This window comes from Coccinella septempunctata, chromosome 1, assembly GCF_907165205.1.
Source record: "Coccinella septempunctata chromosome 1, icCocSept1.1, whole genome shotgun sequence".
NCBI lineage: Eukaryota > Metazoa > Arthropoda > Insecta > Coleoptera > Coccinellidae > Coccinella > Coccinella septempunctata.
The window spans coordinates 60850965-60874846 of record NC_058189.1 but is presented as its reverse complement, the minus strand read 5'-3'; the positions used below and the strand labels follow the sequence as shown (position 1 = coordinate 60874846).

The 23882-nt window shown below is 35.4% G+C and overlaps 1 protein-coding gene across 5 annotated transcripts in view; it reads left to right on the top strand.

The window, feature by feature from the left end:
• The window catches only part of LOC123309706 (low-density lipoprotein receptor class A domain-containing protein 4-like), a 242140-nt gene extending 234681 nt beyond the window's left edge, over window positions 1-7459 (top strand). For 4 of the 5 annotated variants that reach the window (XM_044892942.1, XM_044892934.1, XM_044892959.1 and 1 more), the window contains exons 4-5: window positions 1916-2143; window positions 4648-7459. In XM_044892942.1, the coding sequence (XP_044748877.1) occupies window positions 1916-2143; window positions 4648-5049 (630 nt within the window). In that variant the 3' untranslated portion in view covers window positions 5050-7459. The remainder of the gene's footprint in view (window positions 1-1915; window positions 2144-4647) is intronic. The other variant, XM_044892951.1, reaches the window with a different exon arrangement.
• The last annotated feature ends 16423 nt before the right edge of the window (window positions 7460-23882 follow it).

The window sequence follows — 23882 nt, the reverse complement described above, 5'->3', positions numbered from 1 at the left end:
ATGGTATTTTGGCGCACAGACATAACGCTCAAACTATGAACCGACAAATATGTCTCCAAACTATTGATTCTTGAAAATTATTCACCACATAATATGTAAAGTCGACGTGTCTTTGGTTCAATTCTGCTATGGACATAGAAAAACCTGCATTTTTCTTTCAGAATAAGAGTACGTGCACCTAATAACTTGATATTATTCGCGAATCCAATTACCGTTGAGGTAGCTGCTAACTTTGACGTTTGTCAGTACTCTTTTCAAGATTTGTACGGCCTAACAGAGTTTTTCTAGTAAATCAAGATATTTATCGGAATTATCGGAAGTGAATTGATTGATTTAGTTTCGTAAAGACGATCAACATTCTTTGGAAATACCGACTTCATTTGAAAGGAATGAATTGTGGAATAAAATCGAGCGATGATATTGGTGATCCATTGTAGCTAGACACAAAATCCTATTATTTCACAGATTCTTTCTTGAATTAAACCTAGCTAATAATGTTGAGGTAGCATATACTGAGTTTGTGAAGTTTCTATTTAAAGTATTTCAATTCCATGTTATGATATAGAGGTATTCCTCATACTGAAATCTCAAGAGACATAAACATGATTCGGCCAAGTTCTACAGATGAGAAAAAGCATTCATTCGGAACTATGAAAATTATGAAATTGTATTTCTAAATCGTCAATTTAATTTAGCAGAAAACTCTAGCAAAGAAAAATCGTTTAAACTAACTCCTGCCAGTTGAAAGCACTGGTATAAATACCTTTTCCAATATTTTTTCGGAATCAATATTTCTATTCAGAAACCCAGGCAATAATCCCAATATAACTTCACCAAATAATAATTATAATACTTTGTTGGACGACGCGAGATAAGAAAAAACATGAGGAACAAAACTTGTTTTGACTTTGCAGTACTGACAAAGTAGTTTCGTAATTCAGTCGGCAGAGGGCGTCTAGATTTTTGGATTCGCCAATAATAATATGTAGTTATACCCAACCAAGTCCGCCTCTGGAAATTCTAATCCATTTAGTTACGTAACGTCTAACTGGAGGTTGAATTGCCCATGCAATGATACTAATAATACAAATAGGTGCAGCCGTGAAGGTTATATGGAACACAGACAAGACCTATGATGGGTGACCGACAATTTTTCAAGTACGTTTTTCCGACTTCTCTCTCCCCCCTGACGGCTGCATTAGACTTCATTACCGCCTCCCGTCATCTAGGCCTCGCTTTTTGTTATCGTCGCTTTTCCAAGTCCGCCTTGCAATTTATGTTCCGTTTGTGTACCTGTCGCGCAATTTCGAATGTCGGTCACTCCGTTGCAAATTTTTAATGTCTGACGGAACCCCAAGGTCGCGCGGACAATAGAAATTAATTGCCCCGTTCCTACGTGATCGTTAGGAGGAAATGAAACGCGATTGCCGCGAAAGCGGACCGAGTTTCCTAGAATTCGCACGTTCGGGACCTGTCCTGAGTCATCGGGTCGGATGAATAAAGATGAGGCGCTCTTGTTGCATCGAAAATGCGCATACGAACACGAAACTTGATCGTATGATCGCTCTTACAATAGGTGTCACGATAGGTTAGAACTAGGTGACAGCGAATGTCAGATCCATAGAGTTGGGACATCATACATTTGTCGTAGAAGGTATGAAAATCTGTGGTCCCCTCAGGGATGGGTAAATCGATAGACGACAAACCACAGATAGCAATTACGGGAACGCTATCTGCCTACTAAATTGGTCCCTTTCTCGAGGTTTAGTGAAGCTGCATGAACCCACCCTTAATCGTTCTCGTGGAAATTCGATCACCATATTTGTTGAAATGCGTTGTTTTTTGTGTTATTTTGTATAGGTAGAATCACATTCTGCGACACGATCAGAAAATAATGTTTTTTTTCTCGTTACAGATGCTGTCGGTTGTGAGCGCCGGCGCGACAGCTGGCGTTGGGGGCATGGAACGGTTGCGCGGCGGACGGACGGCCGCCCGCGACCTCGCTGCCGCCAGAGAGCAGCAGGTGCGATTGCACGCGCTGCGTACGGATCTCGCTGTCAATCTTCCACCCAGTATAGCCATGCCGGACGGCGAGGACCACCCCTACTCGAATGCCCGAATACACATCCGGGACGCCGAACAGGTAAGGGTATCAGAAATCGTCAATCGGGGAGGGGTAAAAATAAGCAAATGCCACAACGTCGCATATTACTCATATAAGTGCAAATCATCAAATATAGGTACTCAAGATTTGAAAAAATTTTCAGAGCACTTTTAGGGTATTTGGTTCTATCCAGAAATAACCCCGCTTTCTCGTCAAAAAGGGGCGAAACTAATACCAGGCGCATTCGCCATTTTGCACCAAACTATCCAATATCTTCACTTCAATTCTACGTTTAAAACAATGTACTCGACGATTTTTCTGCTCTCTGCTGATTCTTTTCTTCGAATTCAACGACTACATATTTCATATAAGAAAAATTACTTTCTCTAATATTTAGGTTCGGAAAATAATCTGCGGAGATTCTACTTCCAACGCATAAGCAAGGCAGATTATAAAATATATGTATACAGGTTGTCTGTAAACAAATACAAAGGACTTAGGAAGATGATTCTTCGATGAGATGAGCAGGGCTAGTTCCTATAAATGTTTTTCGAGATCGACCTCACATCGAGATACAGCCTTTGGAATGCGATGACGAGTTGGCAGTTTTCGATTTTTTTTACGTTTTCTAAAAAACACTGAGTCATAAAACTATACATAATATGAAGAACTGAGTAGATGATACTCACACAATTTTTTTAGATCTCATAACTTCATTATTAGGAGTGGAAAATGATTTTCCTTGAAAAATTATTTTCGTGGGATAGATTTTCGAAAAATAAAATTCTCTTATCGTTTCCCATTCAATTCTGGAGAAAAAAAGTTTCTTGCAAAATTTCGATACAGAAGATATTTTTCTCGGGATAAATAAAAACTTACAAGCAGTTCTGATCTCTAATAATAAAGTTATGAGATCTAAAAAAATCGTGTGAGTAACATCTACTTAGTGCTTCATATTATGTATAGTTTAATAACTCAGTGTTTTTTAGAACCTGTAAAAATAAATTAAAAACTGTCAACTCGTCATCGCCTTTCAAAGGCTGTATCTTGGGAGGGAGGTTGATTTCGAAAAAATTTTATTGGAACTATCCCTGCTTATTTCCATCGAGGAATCACCTCCCTAAGTCCTTCGCATTTGTTTACAAACACCCTGCATAACCTAGCGTAAGATAAAAACGCAAATTTATTCTGTTGGTTCTTTGTGAATCATTTACAGGGCGAGACTTTGACCGGTACAAATATTTTAACAGTACATTCTTGAGGTAAAAAGAAACACTTTTTTCTAAATATTCTTTTTCGATTCGGCCTTGATAAAAAATATAGCTCTTTTAAGTTTTCATTATGAGCTGTGCCATTAGTCAAAGACTCACCCTGTATATACTGTATGTTTCACCATACACGATAGTACAGATGGTAGTAACCTGTCTTCGAAATATGTATAAGCAACATATAGGGTATTTCGGATCTTTTTTCAAACAATATACATATCTCGATATTTTTTGGTGCTGGTTCAACGAGACAATGGATAATTTCAGAAAACCTTTTTTCAGAAGATATTTGAAATCATCGTATGATTGAGAGTTTGAGATAATGAAGTTGTAACGTAGGTACATGTTTATGGACGTAATATTGAGTTTCTTGAATGCAAATATTTTTATGAAAAATTGAGTTTTTATATGTGTGGTATGTACGTTATAGGAAGTTAGACTATAAGAAACCACTAACGTTTTTAGTTATCTGATATGTATTTAATTTTGTGAACCTCTATTGTTGGGTCTTGCGGTTCTTGTTTGATTATAGTGGATTCTTTGAATATATACAGGGTGATTTATAACTATTGGGACTTAAGCTAAGGGCAGATTGTTTGGACCAAAATATGGCGATAGGACTAAACATACCTCAATAAAATATTGCTGTGTAAAAAGATAGAGGGCGTTAAAGTTGAATTTTTTATAAGGGGACAGAATAATATTTTCTTCGAAGTTCGAAAGTCCTTTATTAGAAGAATTAGAAAAGGCATAGAAGTCGGAGGAGGCCAAGTAGAACATTTAATTCAAGTTTATTCTTTTTATGTTACATTGTTTTTAATTATGCTTATTATCGTCGAAATAAATAAATAAATCGTTTCTTCAAATCCCCTTCCGATGCTCTGAACTGTTCAATTGTTTTGTTCTTAAAAACGGATGAAAAAATATACAGTGAAATTATTAGCAAAAAACGAAAAAAAAATTCAACTTTAACGCCCTCTATCTTTTTCCACAGCAATATTTTATTGAGGTATATTTGGTCCTATGGCCATATTTTGGTCCAAACAATCTGCCCTTAGCCTATGTCCCAATAGTTATGAATCACCCTGTATATATTTCAAAAATAAAGCAAAATCAATAAATATCAATTCTTGTTGTCACATGGTCCTAAGAAGGATACAAATAGTATTTAAGGCTGCCGGGACGTTCTGGATGGTGATATCCAATATTGACAAGAAAATCAAGACTACATATTATGTATAGATATCGATGATTAATTACTGTTTTTCATTACAGGAGGCCGAAATATATCAAAAATGCATCAGGCCGCCTCCGAATCGCACAGTTCTGGAATCGGAATCTCCACCACCGTACCGGTCGAGCTCGGCGGGCCTCCTTGGATCTTCCAGCAGCAGTTCTTCGAGCAGCGCGGACTGGACCATGGGGGGCATGAGCAACGCACCACTCGTCGAACGTTGTCATTCGATGTCTTCTACCACAAGACGTTCGGATGCAACCAGCAATCAAAAGACTGATCTTTTACAAAGGACTGTTAAAATATTCACTGGAAAAAGAACGGCCCCCCAAGCGCCCAGCCCCGCCCCCACGTTACCGGTGGTAGTGGTACCCTCCAGGCGGCGTCCCCCCGAGCAGAACCCCCCGCCAACAAATCACCGGCCTAGCAGAGGGGGCGTCTGACCTTGCGTCCAAAAACTAGGCGAAAATATGTGAATTTTAGTTTAAACGATTCCAACCCCTATTATCCGTATAAATATATAAATATATATAAATATTGCAACTTTATATATGTTAATAGATCAACGAAGGAACGTTTAGTCATTAAATTATAAATATGGTGGTGTTAGACACTCTTTTTATGTGGTTTACTGTGTAAAACTATCTTATCCCGATAACGGACTGTCTAGCCAAATATAAATGCTATTTGTGTACTATGTACATGACTTGCTTACCTGTCGACGCTGTAATGAAATTTATTCCTTTCTGTATATTGTCAATATCTACATTCCTGTGAAACTCATTTGATCCCTTCTCATTTACAAAACTAACTCAACTTCCCTCTCAAGTCTTCATTGCATCTACTCATTTCATGCACTCATGTCAAAAGCTGTTACTGTAAAATACAAACACATGTGTATTATATTCCAATATTGATTATGAAACAGCATAATTGAAGCCAAAATGCAGAAACTTCAGATTCGTGTCCTATGCATAAATTTTGAATATGTGTAACAAAATAGTTCCATGTAAATTCCCCAACAGGACCAAGTGTATTGATATTTTTCTGGTATATTACATTATTTCACCATAATAATGTATAAATCAATAGATGGATTTTCATCGTGTTGAAATTTTGGCTTGAATTTCTTAACATATAAACAATATTGGAGCAATATTTAGAATGCGCATACAACTTTTCAAGTTCCTATTATATTCACACGATTTTCTGTAAGATTTCCTCAGAATACAAGAAAAAATTCATTTTAAAAGACGTTGGAAAGTTTCAGGTGACTCATTTCTATCAAAAAAAGACTTTTTTTTAATTCTTATAAATCCAACACTGGAATGTTCAAAGGTATCGAAATTATTTCGGTCCTGGGAACAAAAACACCTGTGCGAGTCCAAATCATCGAAAAATTTACAATATATTGAACAGAAATTCATTTATTGCTGACAATATTCACGCTATAAGAGATCCTCATTCCTATTCTTTCAGGTATATTGTATACCCTAACAAATACCTTCAGATCGCATGTTTTATTGAAGAAAGGAAAAAATAAATTTCTTGACAAAATTGTCTCAAGTCTGGAATCAATGAGTTTCTTGGAATCTGCATCCAATCGAGTTGCAAGATGCATGTCTGAAAAGATGTGTATACCGTAATACACGATTTAGACGCTGATTCAATGTGTTTCATAAGCTTTTTCTATATTAGCGAAAAAAAGGACATACATCGTAGCAACTTGGCTTAACAGTATGAAGCGACGTATTGTAAATTGAAATCAAAATTGTATTTGGCGAACGATTAAGCACGATCTTATATTTCAAAATAAACAAACTAAGCAAATGACAGTAGAACATTGTTCTGTTTTTAAATATTGTTTATTAAAAATGAAATGGGATATTCAAGTGCAAGAACGGGAAGACTTACGATCCGAAAGTTTGTTTGGATCCGTTTGAGAGTTTCCTTTATGCTACAAGTGTTCATATTATAGTCAACCCTCAAAATAATCATCATATCCTTTGCATTTGAGAAACATTCACGATTTTGTCATTTATTTTTTCTTCTAAATGGACAGTAATGGAACAGAACGTAATCAGTATTATTATTCGTTGAGAAATACAATCATTGGAGGCTATTTCAATGAGAAATTTCTGCTTTACTTTCCATTCGAAGTGAATATTTCATTTTTATCTCTCCATGTATCTGAAAGTTTTCAATTATTAATCAAGTGAAATTGTGTTTCGAATGCAGAGGATTTAGCAAAATGTTAAATTATTTAATTATGTTGAATACAAATATTGTATATGGTAGGGAGACATTGTATCAAATAGAGCATTAGCAAAATGTGATGATACTTCACTTGGGTTTCATACAAGCCTTTTTTTATTTATATATATATTTTTGATGGAGTAGCTTAGTTTGGGATTCAAAAGCCATTTGAATTATCATAAGGAACTTTTGGAATTTCACAAAGATTTGTTGAAAAGAATCATTCTTTGTATCATTGTTTTCATATGTTATTAGATTTAACAAGTTTATTTATTTTCACATTCGAATTAGTCATTCTAGTTATATGTATATAGTATATTTTTTCAATATTATGTTTAACTGAAGGTACAAATATGAAACCCAAGTGTTGGGAAGTCTTCATAACAACAAGAAAATTGTGATTATAATTAAATTTATTATGATATAAATAACAAATTAATGAAAATGTTTTGTATTAGTGAATTATTAATTAAAATTAATTGAATTTTAAATTTTGTTGAATTTCTTTACTGAGAAGAGTTTTGTTAGGAGGGACAACAGTGTAATGTGATTCGAGAACCATCTTTCATAAGGAAAATAAATCACTTTCATTTTCAATTTTTTTATTTGCTTGATTCAATGAGAGTGGATGGTTTATTGGTTGAGATTCAGCTTTTTGTTCTTCCTTCCTGTAGTTGTATGACTGACTGATGGTCCCAGAAAATATGCTGATCAGAATTTCACAGTGTGAATATTGGGATAATACAAAAGTTCAATGATGAGTGGAGAGAAAGTCATAATATGAAAGAAAAAATGATCTAAAAGGGTTTAATATAATGTGTGACGTGTTACTGGATATGTCATACCAGGAATAAATTGCTTTCATTACAATCTATTCATACTGGATATAACGCACTGCTCTATTAACCTAATAGTAAAAAGCTGAAATGTTCTCATTCAGAGGAAAAAACTTGGTAAAACGACTCAAAAATGAAAAGCATTCAAAAAATGAGGCATGCTTATTGCCATTTATATCTTAACACTTCAGGTTCTTAGGATATAATTCAGGATAATAATTTAGCTCAAGACGAAAACAATGCCATATTCCGGTTTATTTTGATTAAATTTTTTCAATAATGAACCTGTGGTTCGCAGAACGGAAAACAATATGGAAAACTGTCCTGCACTTTTCACCTTTAAGTTCTAAGACATGCGAATTCGAAAAATTCACCATTTCAGAAATAACGAGATAAATAACTATAATTTTCTGCAGAAAACGAATGCCTTTCATTGATTTTGTGGGTTAAAAATTGAGAAAAAAAATTATCAGATCCGTGAAATCTAGCGTAAATAATACTCACATTGTAGTGGCATTAGCCACTAAGGCAACCAAAGCCATAGCCTAGCGGCGGCAAATTAAAAACGAAACAAAATTTTAAAGTAAAGAATTAGTATGCAAACAAAAAATAACGCAGGTATATTTTTGCCTGAATTTTACTTATTCCCAATATTAATGCTTGAATATGTCTGTTTTGTTACCAGTTGAAAAATATTATACTGGGTGGTTCACAATGATGTCCCGTATTTGGGAGGCATAAGAACATCCAAATTGAGATAACAAGATAGCAATTTTTTCGGATTTTAGAGAAAAAAACAGTTCTGTAAATGGTCTTAGATACCTACATGATTTGATCACTTAGAGGAGATAATCTAGATCAAGGTTCCCATAGACTTTACATTGGAAAATTTCACGAGTTTCTGCTTCTTATTCCGGAAATCATATCAAAATCGAGCAAAATGAACCTGCAAAACAGTAATACCCACAAAAAAAATTGAAAAATGACCCCCTGAAAATTAAATAGTTCATCCCTTCCTTTGTATTATGTAGATTCCTCATTGAGAGATAATAAGACGAAAGTTTAATGAAATCTCGATCCTATAGATGCCGCTGCAGTGAAAGATTGGACATGCTTGATATTAGATCTATTTACGAATAAATACTCGAAAACACTCATGTGTATTCAATTTCAACACGATGAGGCGCTGGAAAGCTGGTATGGGTGCCCAAAGAAGTTGTTAATTTCACACATCAGTTTATCATTTTCACACATCCTCCTTTTCATACATCATATAGCTAAAATTGAATAGTAAAAATATTTTTCCAAGCAAATTTAGAATCTGTTTCCACCATTCATATGTGCACGAGAATTCATAACACGAGTTTAAAATTCTATTACCTACATTTTTCTCATGTTATTATTTGACAAATTTTCAACCCTGTAATCCTGATGATTGGACCTTGTTGATTTTGTGCTAAATTTCATTGGTAAATTAGAAGTGTTTTCAATAAAAAGAAAAGAAGAAAGGTTTCTGTATTCGCTATTTGAAATCCGAGTATCTCAAAGGGAAAATTATCGAAAATTCTAATCGTTTTCTAGAAATAAATATTATTATTATAAAGGCACCAGAAATACACTGCGCAAAAAAAATAACGCACATTCTGAAAATCTCAATTTTAATGAAAGTTAACTCTACATTGACTTTATAACTTATTTTTTATGTTCTCTCGGGAAGGTTTTGAACGAAACAAGACACATTAAATGGAAGAAAAATTCAGGATTTCACCGAATCTTATGTAAAAGAAGAGAAATGAACAATTTTCAAAATACTGAAATGCTGATAAGTGATTTAATATTTGGTGTTTCCACCCCTTGTGTTAATTACAGCTCGGCAACGACGGTTCATACTCAAAATGAGTGATCTTAAAATGTTCTGATCTAATCTTTCCCAGATTTCTCCGAGTTGGATTCCTAAGTCATTAAGAGTAGCTGGATGATTTTCTGAACTTCTCAGCCTTCAATTGAGGTTGTCCCAAACCTGCTCAATCGGATTGAGATCTGGACTTCTTACTGGCCATTCCATTCGAGAGACTTCAACCTCTTCAAGGTACTCCTGAACGATGCGCGCACGAAGGGGTCTGGCATTATCGTCCATAAAAATGAAATTTTCACCAATTTATGGGGCAAATGGCACCACATGCTCTTCAAGAATGTTCCTTATATACTTATCAGCATTCATAGCTCCATTATCAAAGACCACTAGGACTGTGCGAGCAGTCGAAAATATTCCACCCCATACCATAATCGATCCTCCCCCGAAACCAGTAGTATTCAGGAAATTGCACTGAGCATATCTTTCATGTGGACGTCTGTATACAAGGGAACGTCGATCACAATGGTAGAGGCAGAATCTAGACTCATCTGTGAAGAGAACTCTTTCCCAATCGGCCTCTTCCCAATGGATATGCTCTCTCGCAAAATCCAAACGCGCCCTTTGATGGGCTGGGGTAAGAGCTGGGCCTCTTGCCGCGACACGAGGCCTTAAATCATATTCTCTGAGGCGATTTCTTATTGTCTGAGTGCTAATTTGCACCTCATGAGTTTGCTCAAGCTGAATTTGATGGAGGCGAGCGGTTGCAAACCGTTGTCTCAACGAAGAAACTCTCAAGTAACGTTCTTGAATGGCAGTTGTTACCCGTGGTCTACCCTGTCCTGTCTTCGGACATTCATACCTGTCTCCCTGAATCGCTGCTACACGCTGGACACACTTGTATGGGAAACTCCAAACCTTTCTGCAATTCTTGTGTATGTCCACCCTTCTTCTCGCAAAACTACCGCTTGGGCACATTCCTCTTGGGTCAGATCGCGTTGCATAGCGATCGAGTGTAGAAAATGAAACGAAAGAAAAAGTATTAATCACTAGAATTGATCGAGAACAACTGATTTTAGAATGGAGCCAATAGATTCAAAATCTGATAATATCATCTTTTTTTATTCCTGCTGGGAAAAAACATCTGTATTGAAGAAAACCGTTGAAAGTGGATAACATATGCATGCATAATTCTGATAAAAATAATTATCATTGAGAACACCTTCAGTTGTAGAATAAATTTGAGATTTCCATAATGTGCATTAATTTTTTTGCGCAGTGTAGGTACCTATGTGAAATTTATCGATCTCTTTCCGTTTCGTAGAAAACGAAAAGAGATGTAGTGTGCATGCAGATGCTCAGGGCATAACAAAAATTGAAAGAGTCAAAGTGTAAGATTTTTCCATAAATGAACAAAATACACAATAATTTCTTGTACTCTTTGCCTTTGCCTTTCAGCCTTCGATTTCATGTTTTGTAGTTCGATCAGCTGTCTGAAATCGCCATTTTTCCGAAAGATTGACTGGACTAATCCCACCTATTTCATTAGTCGGTAACGGAAAAGAAATGTTTACAAAACATGAAAATATCCATTGTCAAATTAATCTTGACGAATACGCGTTCAACGTTCCCGGCCGAATTTCAAACAAGCGACCGGGCATTTTAAAAATTCTGATGGATTCTGTGAAACTGGCGGAAGTCGTGCAGAATAATATTTTAAATATTATTTATATTAAATCCAACTGAAAACAGTTTAAAATTAGGCGGGACTGGAATAGTAGGAGTACATATGCCTTGGACAGATACCTGAGCTCAATAAAACACGTGCTGGCAAAAATATGCGATGATCTTATGTAACTTGATGGTCGATACAGAAACATAGGGGGATATAAATTCGATTTTCAGTGGGTTCGATTTGTTGATCACTGTTGATGCTAGAATCGCGGTTTATTGGAATTTGTGAACAACGAAACTGGACCGTTTGTGCGTGAGAGATGGTTGAGATGTTCAATCTGAATTTCTGGTTTGTTGATTGACTTTCTGTGTTATTACCTATCTCCCGAGCTGAAATCTTTGGAATATTGACTACCCACCATTCTTGATTGTTACCAACTAAATTTAAAAACGTTTACTGCTCTTCAGAGATTGAATTTATTCTCTAATTTCAGGGACTAAAATGGCACTTTTAATCCATAGAGATCAAAAGTGATCTTTCAATCCCAATAGCACTTTTTTTCGGTTAAATCATTGGCGCTTTGTTGCCCGCAAATCAGAATATTATAGAGTAAGATCCCAGAGCGACCAGACATAACTTATTTTCACACAAATGAAACTTTAGGATCTCAGTAGATTCTCATGTGCTTTGAACACCTGCGAACTTGTGTAACTTGCCTAGTGACACCTGGGCAGATACCAGGTAGCAAAGGTGACTAAAAATAAGTGTTACTTTACTTATTTTCACATGGCTGATTTTTATATATGTTTTAAAGAATATCATTCTGAAGTTATATTATAAGTGCCAGACACTTCCCATGGGCCAAAACTCTTGCCAGACACTTTGAAGATGCACAAAAAATATATGAACTTTACTTATTTTCACATGGCTGATTTTTATATATGTTTTAAAGAATATTATTCTGAAGTTATATTATAAGTGCCAGACACTTCCCATGGGCCAAAACTCTTGCCAGACGCTTTGAAGATACACAAAAAATAAATGAACTTTACTTATTTTCACATGTATGATGTTATAAAATATGCCATTGAAGTATAGGTGAATCCCTCCACTCCATCCACTTCAACTGCTGAGCTTTTCTTTGTTAAACAATCTTCAAGTGGTAATAGTAGAAGTTAATAAAATGAGAGTTGTAATATTCGGATTGAAAGAATTTTCTTTCGATTATTTGATTTTTGGCAGATTTTATAGGGAAGACGAGACGTTTAGAGAATCCGAAATCAAACTATTCCCTATATAAAATTGGAAGTTTCATTAAAATTTAATAAAGTACATGTTTGTTTTCCCTGAAGGCCTTCAATAATCAAGTATTATATTCTCGATGGACATTGGAAATTTTGCGAAATTTGTGTTCAACATACATTTCAGCCAAGGTAGGAGGACGAGGAGTAGGATCAATTCAGTACACTAAGAATTTTGACACAAAAATAATTGTACTGCAACTCTCATTTTATTCACTTCTACTATTACCACTTGAAGATTGTTTAACGAAGAAAAGCTCAGCAGTTGAAGTGGATGGCGCGGAGGGATTCACCTATACTTCTATGGCATATTTTATAACATCATACATGTGAAAATAAGTAAAGTTCATTTATTTTTTGTGCATCTTCAAAGCGGCTGGCAAGAGTTTTGGCCCATGGGAAGTGTCTGGCACTTATAATATAACTTCAGAATAATATTCTTCAAAACATATATAAAAATAAGCCATGTGAAAATAAGTAAAGTAACACTTGAAAATAAGTTATGTCTGGTCGCTCTGGGATCTTGGACTATTACTTTTCATACGAATGTCCTGAATTTGATGGTAGAAACTGGCTCACAGATTTTTCTGCTGCAGCTTTTTCAATGTTCGTTTTTGAGACTAATCTGACACGTTTTTGACAAATTAATAATTATTTGTTATTGGAGCATTGTTTTTAACTGCTCATAGATACATATCTGTCACATTTTTTGAATATGGTGTATAAAATAGCGTATAAACAAACTGCGTGACTGAAATGCTTCTTAATCCCTAAGCGAAAAGAAACAGCAGAAATGATCATTATTAATTAAATCTTCAAGTAATTGCTTACTACTCGCACTAGATGGCGCTCGACTACTTAATAATACTCAGTAGCTCCTAGTAGTATTTAATTAGGGTCTGTAAATTTCAAGCCTTTTCCATCGGAATGTGGATTGCAGAGACAAGCTCTAACGCAATCTCCAATCTCAATCTCTATGTTGCCCTGACGAGGTCGAATGAGACCAAAACCATATGGTCAGCATCTCCTGAAGCAACTGAATAATACAATATTCACCAATATGAGTTATCTAAGCACTATACTTCATTCACTTTTATTTTAGCAGTCGGTTGGCCATGGAAATTTGACACATTTCACTCTGTATAGTACGAAAATGTGGGGTTATGAAGCTTGTCAAAACATTTTTGGGTTTTAAATCAACGCTATGTTGCCCGTTCTACGTAAAAGTTTCTGTTATTACGTATTTCATCACAACGTCGAATCTTTTCGGAAAATATGTGACGAACATAATTGAAGTTTTATACAAAATGATTGAAGGCATACCAAATCCAGTTATTTGCATGGAAAATACAAGAGATCAGTATATCATAATATGGACTAGCTTGAGGAGAGTTAATGTTCGTTATCTTCTTTGGCTTACATCATTTGTAGATTTCAAAAATAATAACTCGAAGATGAAATGCATATGATGCAGTGATGCAATGGGTATATCCCGAAGGAATTAACATATAATTACAAAAATGTTAAATTCTTCAACAAAAATCATCTTACATCAATGAAAGTAAAAGGAATTGAAGGAAGTTTCAAGTTAAGATCAACTTCACCTTTGAACAAAAATTTCACATGAATAAACAAGTAACAGGGCAACTTGCGTGTATTTGTGGCTATTCATCTTAATACATTGATGTAATAATAATAATTATAGGTATTTATTAGTACCTTAAGACATTTACATTGTATAGGACAAGTCCAATGAAAAATAGAAAAATCCATTTTAGGGAACTTATTCTCCGATGACATTTATCGAAAATCGAAAGTAAACTTTTCGCATTAATTCACTCAAACGAAAAATTCTCAAATGCCACCACTTTTTTGGGTCTCCCAATAGAGTAAATTCTTTGTCATCCTCTTCATTCACAATCTTTCTGATTGTGGAAATATCCAGCTGAAATCGTTTAGATTCAGATGAAACATTATATAAATTCTCTTACATTGAATATGTTCGCTACCGTCTGACGTATTTTGGATTTTAGAATATCAGGGTATGACTATTTGAATGAGCGGACCTGAATTCTAAATAGCACTTCCTGAAACCCTGTCTCTTTTTTCAATCACTTTCGGCATTTTCGTAATAAAAATTGATATTAGTTGCGGCAACGGCGTTATGACATTAACGACATTTCATGAGTGCCAACCTAACTTCGTTCTAGTTACAAAAACTTGAGAAAATTATTTCATGGCCAACCGACTGCTAAAATAAATTTGAATGAAGTATACATGCATCTGTTTCACTATTAAAATGGCATTGTGATCTTGTTTTTCATGACTAAGTTTCAAAAGGGTGGCTAACTTTCTTGCCATCATAATTGAGAGTGTCCCTTTGGGTTTGAGTGTTCACTCACTCACATAAATATGTCTCCCTCAAAACTTGGGTATTGTTGGTGGAAACGGGCAGTGTATTAAAATCGATTTTCATCTGAACTGTATTTAAATAAAAATCATTTTTATGCGGAATATCTGATATTGCATAAATATTATAATTATATAATGTCTTTCTTTCATAGTAAATGATGTAGGCCGAAGAATAACGCACATAATAATCACCGTACTGCACAATTGCATAGTCCTTGAATTGAACCTTGATTGTTGCGACGTTAGAAGATACCGCTTCCCATTTTTGTTGAATAGAGGAAGCATTAGAATGTGATTATACAATACGTAATGTGAATCTATGCAACAAATTATAGTGCGGGTCATTTCCGCTTCTTCTTGCTAGTGATTCTCACTACAGAATTGTGGCTTGTTTCGAAAAACCTTTCCTCCCCCACACTTTTTCCTCCAGAATTTGTCTCTGGAGTTGGGGAAGGCATTAAAAATAATTTTTACTGAATTATCAATACCTCATAGCAATATTCAGATAACTAATATATTTATATAAGCTACCGCTAGATTCGGGTGACTTGGTACAGACCTGTAACTTGGGACAATTACCCGCCTTGCAGATTTCTTTGTTTCTTACTATTTATGAGTGAAGGGTCAAACCACAGCCTTCTTAAGGGGAGATAAAGACGGCTGTGGTCAAACTCATAAGATTCTGTAGCGTCTTTTCTGTTAGTTTAACAATTAATTCCTGTTGAGTTTGTCGTGACCAGAGCGTTTGAATTGACAGGAAAAATTAACGGATTCAGGAGAGTTAAAGCGCTTTTTTTTATAGCCCTTATACTTTCTAGTGTCCTGTACATGTGTTTCACTTTGTGCATGTGTATTTTTTTTCTGGATACGTGGGATATTAGATATGTCATGAAATAAGGTTGTTTACAAATCAAACGGCAACACGGATCTCATTCATTTATTTTGTTGTTTCATAGAATGACTTGGGATAATGCCGAATAGATACAAGCGGCGCATTGGCAGCAGGAAATATGCCGATTTTTCGCAGTATATTATTATTTACATTATTTCCACAGGGAAATCACCAAAGAAGGAAAGAAATCAAAGTTCCCTTGTTTTGTTTAGGTTTTTCACATTTGAGTTGCAACATATTTACTTCAGCTGTAATAGGAGTTCATCATTTAATTTCCTTACCGAATTTCAACTATATAATCACAAATTTTAATTTTTCAAAACCATACACCGTCCCAAGTCATCTATTTCATTTGAGAGTTGAGAAATCGATATATTTAAACTTGTATCCCAAGCATGCCAAATCGGTGAGTGACTTGGGACAAGTATATTTTATTTTTTTTAAAATTTATGTCCAAATTCTGAAGTATGGTATACAGGGTGTATCAACTTTGGTAAGAAATGATTGGAAATTTCAAAAATAATTTCTATTTCAGGAAAAATCTGTGACGTACCATCAATGTCTGCCAAAGTAGGTAGGTCAAATCACGTACGAACGCCACTGGTGCAAATTAAGAAAAAAGTGATACATAAAAATTTCCTGATTCATAGTATACATGTATGACAAATTTCATTAAAATATTTGAAGTGGTATTGTAGATATTGATTAATAAATGATTTATTTTTGAAAACTTTACTACCCTGTATCTCAAAAGGTAAGACGTTAAGACATATGTTCATATAAAGTTTTTTCCTTGAAATGGGTCCAAAAATAACCCCCAAAAGTATTGATATTCAATAAGGAAACACCCTATATATCCTAATCGAAAGCATATTCGAACCTCTTTTTTAGATAAAAATAGGTCATCGTTTTGAAAATATGACAAGTTGATTTCACATGCACCATACATGGCACATTACGTTCGTCTTTTTTCGAGAAACTTATAATGCCATCAACTACATTCCTCTATATTCTTTTGTTTTCGAGTTATAGGCCAAAATTAAAATTTCAACTCTGGTCATTATCTCCGTTTCCTTTTAAGCTAGGATGTTCAAATGAAAACATTATACAGACTCTTTTTTTAATGCAATCCAGTGGCGTACTATGATTTTTTCCAACAGGTATATTTTCTGAGCACATGCATGTCTTTTTGCATCGAGCTCGATGAAATTTCGAGATTTATTACTAAAAGCGTTGCTACTTCGGAATATTTATCTTTATCACCTATAGATCATGGTGCCTTTTCTGGGAGTCTCTAAAAGTGTCGAAAAATCCCGACATAGGCTCAGTTAAAAATTCGTCAAGACCTATAACGATTGCACTGAGGTCGATGAAATTTCGAGATTCATTACTAGAAGAGTTGCTTCTTCAGAATATGTATCACATTTAGATCTACGATGCCCTTCCCCTGCCCGATAGGTCATTGGCCAAAAAATATATGAAAGATTTTCATTGGTAATCCACCTTTTGAAATCTTTGGCATCAAATCGGGATTAGAATAATTTCAAACTCCGCAGAAATCCGAAACATACAAAAATTACACAACCGAATCGAAATTATGCGGATATCAAACCGTAATTCAGAAATAAACGGCGAATTATTATTATGTATCTGAGTAATTTTAGTGAACGGATATATTGTAGAATTTCTATGCATTTCTTGCAATTTGCCAGCTAATGTATGACATTGGGAGTTCATAAACATACTTTCGGTTGAATTAATCCGGGTTGCTGCAAATTTTCTGGCGACGACTGATCGCATTTTAACGGGCGTGTTTAAATATACACTTTTATTGTTTCCTCCTTCAACTTTGTATCGGGTTCTGGCTAGGTTCCTCTCATAAAATTAAACATTTTTTTCTCTTTCCATTTCACCCAATTCTGCGTCATCGAAAGTATAAAGATCATGGAAATGAAAAAAACCGTAATAGGCGTTCGATCGAGTTCATTAGTTGATTTCAGATATGGCGTTATAAAATGAAGGTTGCTAAGATATGATACAGAGATTTGCTGTCATCTGTTATCTGCGATGCTGTGAAAATGACCAACGAATTTTCATAACATTTTCCTAAATAGAAATTAAGTGATATCATTGAAGGAATGTAAGATCTGTGGTCCTGTCAGGGGTGGGTAAATCGATGGACATCGAGTCTATTAGTAGGGTAAACTGTCAGTATAGGAGAATCTATCTAATCTAACGTGCGTTCAAAAAAATTCGTCGTCAAATAGGCTATGGAATTTTGAACGTCGATATTTCGTGTCTAAACATAACTCTTAGCTGGTGCTATACTATTTTCCAGGAGAACTGTCATTTTAGCATTTTGGATTGTTGTTGAATTAAATTATCTGCAAATTATAAAGGTGGTTTTTACGGACGTGTGAAAGGCTTTTACTATTGAATCCTACTTCAAAATTGAAGGAGAATGGAAATATTCTGTTCCGGTGACTTCATAGAAGCCTATGTTGCTGTAGATTATTAAGTATGAATTTTTCCATTGTACTGTTTTGCGATGTTGCGATGTGTTGACGAAACAAGTGTGGCGGCGTAGTTGTACCCAGGGTAGAGGAATACTTCATCTCACCATGATGGTACCAAGGGTAGCCAAACGATGGCATCACTGCGCACGACGGTTGCGATCACAGGGTAGATTATACGTCTATTGCGGTGCAGCATACTCCAAACGATGGCGCCACCGGCGACGCAACACTCTATACCCTCGACGTAACCGGCGTTTATAGCAGGCACAAACTACGCTGCTTCGGCGATTGTCGTAGGTAGCTGCTAGGGTTCATTAACCTACCTGATGAGTCCGACCCTAGCAGTGGGACGAAACAATCACCCCAAGAGCACGCCATTCTTCAAATGGCGTGAACTCACCCCAGCACATACCGCCAAACAAGTATGTTCAAACAAAATGGAAGTGGTCGACCAAAGAAGAAAACTCCAGAGTTCAGCAATAATGACATGATGACAGAAGCTTCAAGTGGCCGGAGTATCCGTTGGCATATGCCATCCGATTTTGAAAAAAAGATATCCATTTGTTTCCATAAAGATTGACATGTTATCAGAAAACTGAAAAGGTTGTGATTACCTAACCTTGTAGCATCCAAGAAAAATTGGAGTTCAGTATGCATCAGTCAAAGGCAAAATGCGGACCTACTTTCTTTATGGAACTTTAAGAGCAGAACGTTATGAAGAAGAAAGAGCATCATGCGTTTTTATAGCTGAATTGAATTTTAACAAATTGTCCAATATTTTCATGTAGACATACATACGTTCAGCCACCGAACATCATCTGCCTTCAAAATTTCATAGCCTACTTAACGACGGATTTTTTTGAACGCACTTTATGAAAACATTTTCTGAATTAGGTACCTGTTTTTATGATCTATTCATTAGCAAAGATATAGATATGACATTCCCATATTCTGCATAACATGAGCATATTCTGTGATTCTATTTTATATTAGGTTAGAAGTATCTTGCTAGGTATACAGGGTGAGTCTTTGACTCGTACAAATATTTTAACATTAGATTCTTGAGGTCAAAAGAAACACTTTTCTCCCTTATCATTTTTTCCGAATCTGCTCGGATTAAAAAATGCAGGCTGTTGGAAATCCTTAAAAAAATGTTATTCATGGTTCTATCTCACAAACGCTTTTATGGAATGAAATGAATTTTAAAATATATAGTTTTTCATTTATTTGATGAATCTTTTCCAAATACAAGATATCACCCACGTCTTCTAGTTTTCTCATTATGACCATTACGTAAAAATACCAGTACATAAAAATACCAAAAATTCAAAGAATCAAACTCTTGAAACTAAGTTGGACGCAATCTAATGAATATTTGAACGTTTTGTAAAATAAACGTACTCTGCATATTTTTTCCTATAATGCACCATTTTCGAGTAATTTGATGTTCGAAAATTAAAAATAATCTGTAAAATTTGAAAAATTTGGTACTTTGGCTGAATACAACAACTCTGTTTGAAAGATTCACAGATATGTAGTGTCACAGATTTAGCTAGTTATTCTTAAAGTAATTTTTGTTTTTTCAGGGGTGACACAGCTCATTATGAAAACTTAAAATGGCTATATCTTTTTATCAGTACCGGAAAACATGGTATAGAAAAAAGTTTTTCTTTCAATCTCAAGAATGTACTGTCAAAATATTTGTACGAGTCAAAGACCCACTCTGTGTAACCGAAGAATCTATTCAACAACTCAATCTCTTGAACAATAACTCTTATTGCCTCGAAATTTAAGGAATAATAATATAATAACAATAAGTTACAATTTTCTAGGAATGGGTGAGCTTTCATTTCATATACCTCTTGTCCAGTGTGTTAGATTTAGAATCTTGATTGTATCATTATTAATCTCATTATGTTGATTGTTGAATCGACAACATCTGATTAACATGATAATTAGTCATTTATGAATCTGAGTAAAAGCGATTCAGTAATTCCTGAACTATTGAAAACATGTTGGACTTTGAACTGATCTCACCATCGACAGAAAGGAAAAAAAATGGCATCATTTCAAACATTTCCAATGCAGAACGTCTAGGATAGGTTCATTGAGAATGTCCACGCCTGAATACTGAAAATGTTCCATTTTCATCTACTCGGCCACTACGCTTAAGGTTGTCAGTCGTCTAGGAGATGATTTTATAACTAATTTGCTATAATATCAATGATCGTATGAAATTTTTTCCTACTTTACAAAACCTTTGCGAAGAGCATCAAACTTCTTTTCATAATTGACGCAGTACGCGCTTTTCATTGCCTTTGAATTAATAATAATTAAAAACCATAAATATCCCAGTGGAAAAGTTCCTGAATAATGTTTTTATCGTTTTTAGATATGTACACTGCCCAAAAAAAATTAACGCACATTATGGAAATCTCAAATTTATTCTACAACTGAAGGCGTTCTCAATGATGATTATTTTTATCAGAATTATGCATGCATATGTTATCCACTTTCAACGGTTTTCTTCAATACAGATGTTTTTTCCCTGCAGGAATAAAAAAAGATGATATTATCAGATTTTGAATGTATTGGCTCCATTCTAAAATCAGTTGTTCTCGATCAATTCTAGTGATCAATAGTTTTTCTTTCGTTTGATTTTCTACACTCGATCGCTATGCAACGCGAAACACGCAATTTGACCCAAGAGGAATGTGCCCAAGCGGTAGTTTTGCGAGAAGAAGGGTGGACATACACAAGAATTTCAGAAAGGTTTGGAGTTTCCCATACAAGTGTGTCCAGAATGTTGCAGCGATTCAGGAAGACAGGTATGAATGTCCGAACACCAGGACAGGGTAGACCACGGGAAACAACTGCCATTCAAGAACGTTACTTGAGAGTTTCTTCGTTGAGACAACGGTTTGCAACCGCTGGCCTCCTTCAAATTCAGCTTGAGCAAACTCATGAGGTGCAAATTAGCCAATTACCACATACCATATACCAATTAGACAATAAGAAATCGCCTCAGAGAATATGATTTAAGGCCTCGTGTCGCGGCAAGAGGCCCAGCTCTTACACCAGCCCATCGAAGGGTGCGTTTGGATTTTGCGAGAGAGCATATCCATAGGGAAGAGGCCGATTGGGAAACAGTTCTCTTTACAGATGAGTCTAGATTCTGCCTCTACCATTGTGATCGACGTTCCCTTGTATACAGACGTCCACATGAAAGATATGCTCAGTGCAATTTCCTGAATACTACTGGTTTCGGGAGAGGATCGATTATGGTATGGGGTGGAATATCTTTGACTGCTCGCACAGACCTAGTGGTCATTGATAATGGAGCTATGAATGCTGATAAGTATATAAGGAACATTCTTGAAGAGCATGTAGTGCCATTTGCCCCATACATTGGTGAAAATTTCATTTTTATGGACGATAATGCCAGACCCCATCGTGCGTTCATCGTTCAGGAGTACTTTGAAGAGGTTGAAATCTCTCAAATGGAATGACCAGCAAGAAGTCCAGATCTCAATCCGATTGAGCAGGTTTGGGACAACCTCAATAGAAGGCTGAGAAGTTCAGAAAATCATCCAGCTACTCTTAATGACTTAGGAATCCAACTCGGAGAAATCTGGGAAGGATTAGATCAGAACATTTTAAGATCACTCATTTTGAGTATAAACCGTCGTTGCCGAGCTGTAATTAACGCAAGGGGTGAAAATACCAAGTATTAAATCACTTATCAGCATTTCAGTATTTTGAAAATTGTTCATTTCTCTTCTTTCACATAAGATTCGGTGGAATCCTGAATTTTTCTTCCATTTAATGTGTCTTGTTTCGTTCAAAACCTTCCAGAGAGAACATAAAAAATAAGTTATAAAGTCAATGTAGAGTTAACTTTCATTAAAATTGAGATTTTCAGAATGTGCGTTAATTTTTTTGCGCAGTGTATTTTCGAAAATGAAGAAGATATGCCACACTTTCGAAATTGCCAAAGATCTAAATTTCAAGACAAATGAAGATATCTTGAAACGGTTTCCTTTGATGGACTTTTCACGAAAAACGATCCCAGGACTCCTCTCACCCTTTTGACCTATCTAGCCTATAAGTAAGAAACGGCCAAAATTTGGGATATCCTGTATACTAGTCTCAGAATATCAAAAGTGAAAATTTCCGGGCGGTTAAATTCTTTTTTACGACTCGTTTTTAAAGGTGCACACCTCTACCAAAAACAGTTGATGCTCGAAATAAATTGTTCAAAAAATGGAATTCCTCAGAATACGAGCCGACGTTCCAGCATAGAGCTTCATTCAACATAGCGGGAACGGCTGTTGAGAATACGCGAACGCATCAAATTAATCATTTCTATAATTCAAACAAGGTTATTAATAAATCCGGGTTTCGCTAGCACGACCCATATATTCGAAAGAGGAATTTATAGTTTTCATAATTTTGGAAAACTGCTCATTCGAAAAACATACATAATTTTAATGGCTTGCGTTATCTTTTGAAGATATTCGTATGCCGGATGCTGGACCCGAAGATTTAATGTGTCTGCATGTGAAACCACAATGGCTCATGTATACAGGGCGACGTTAAAAAGTCCGCCAACCCATTAGGATTCTGAGACCTTAATTTCAAGATCAGAAATGGTTCCAAATTGAACCTTACGTGTATGTCATTTGTAAAAAGTGCGAAATGAAAGACGAAAAAAAAAGAAAATGCAATCAAATTACATATTTGGAATAGACATAATCATTGAACCCCTGTATAATACACTGCTCGAAAATTGAAGTGGAAATCTACTTTTTGCACTTGAATCAAATTTTCTGTATTGCTGTACAGTGTCGGCAAAATTCGTTGTATACTGAGGGAATCTCGAGAACTATAAGAGCTAGAAGAAAACGGATATCTAACACATTTTCGAGCTCTTTAGAAACAAATAATGATGAATCGTAGCCTCTTATGATTCTTCGTTTTTGAGTTAGCAAAAAAGTTCATTTAGCAGAAAATGAGATTTTGACGATTTCGAACAGTTCTCATACCTTTTTTATCTTTGAAGTTAGAGATCCGAAACTTGAACCTTCTACAGGCACTCTTTTACGTAGAATCCACCGACGAGCTCAAAATATTGTTTCAGTTCGATTCATTCGAAAACTTTTTTTGGAAAATTTTATTGAATTTGATATTTTTGAATTGGAAAAAAATATTTTGTCAGTAGATTCTACGTAAAAAGTGCCTTAGAAGGTTCAAGTATCAGATCTGCAACTTCGAAGACAAAGAAGTTATGAGAACTTTTCGAAATCGTCAAAATCTTATTTTTTGCTAATAACTCGAAAACGAAGAATCGTAGGAGGCTACGGTTTTCACCATTCTTTATTTCTCTGAAAACGAAATGAAATGTCATCCTTCCTCTTCTAGCTCTTATAGTTCTCGAAATCCCCTCCGTAGACAACAAATTTTGCCCACCCTGTGCATACCACGTAGGGAGGCTAAATATGGTCCTCATGACATTTGATGTAGTGTAGTATCGATT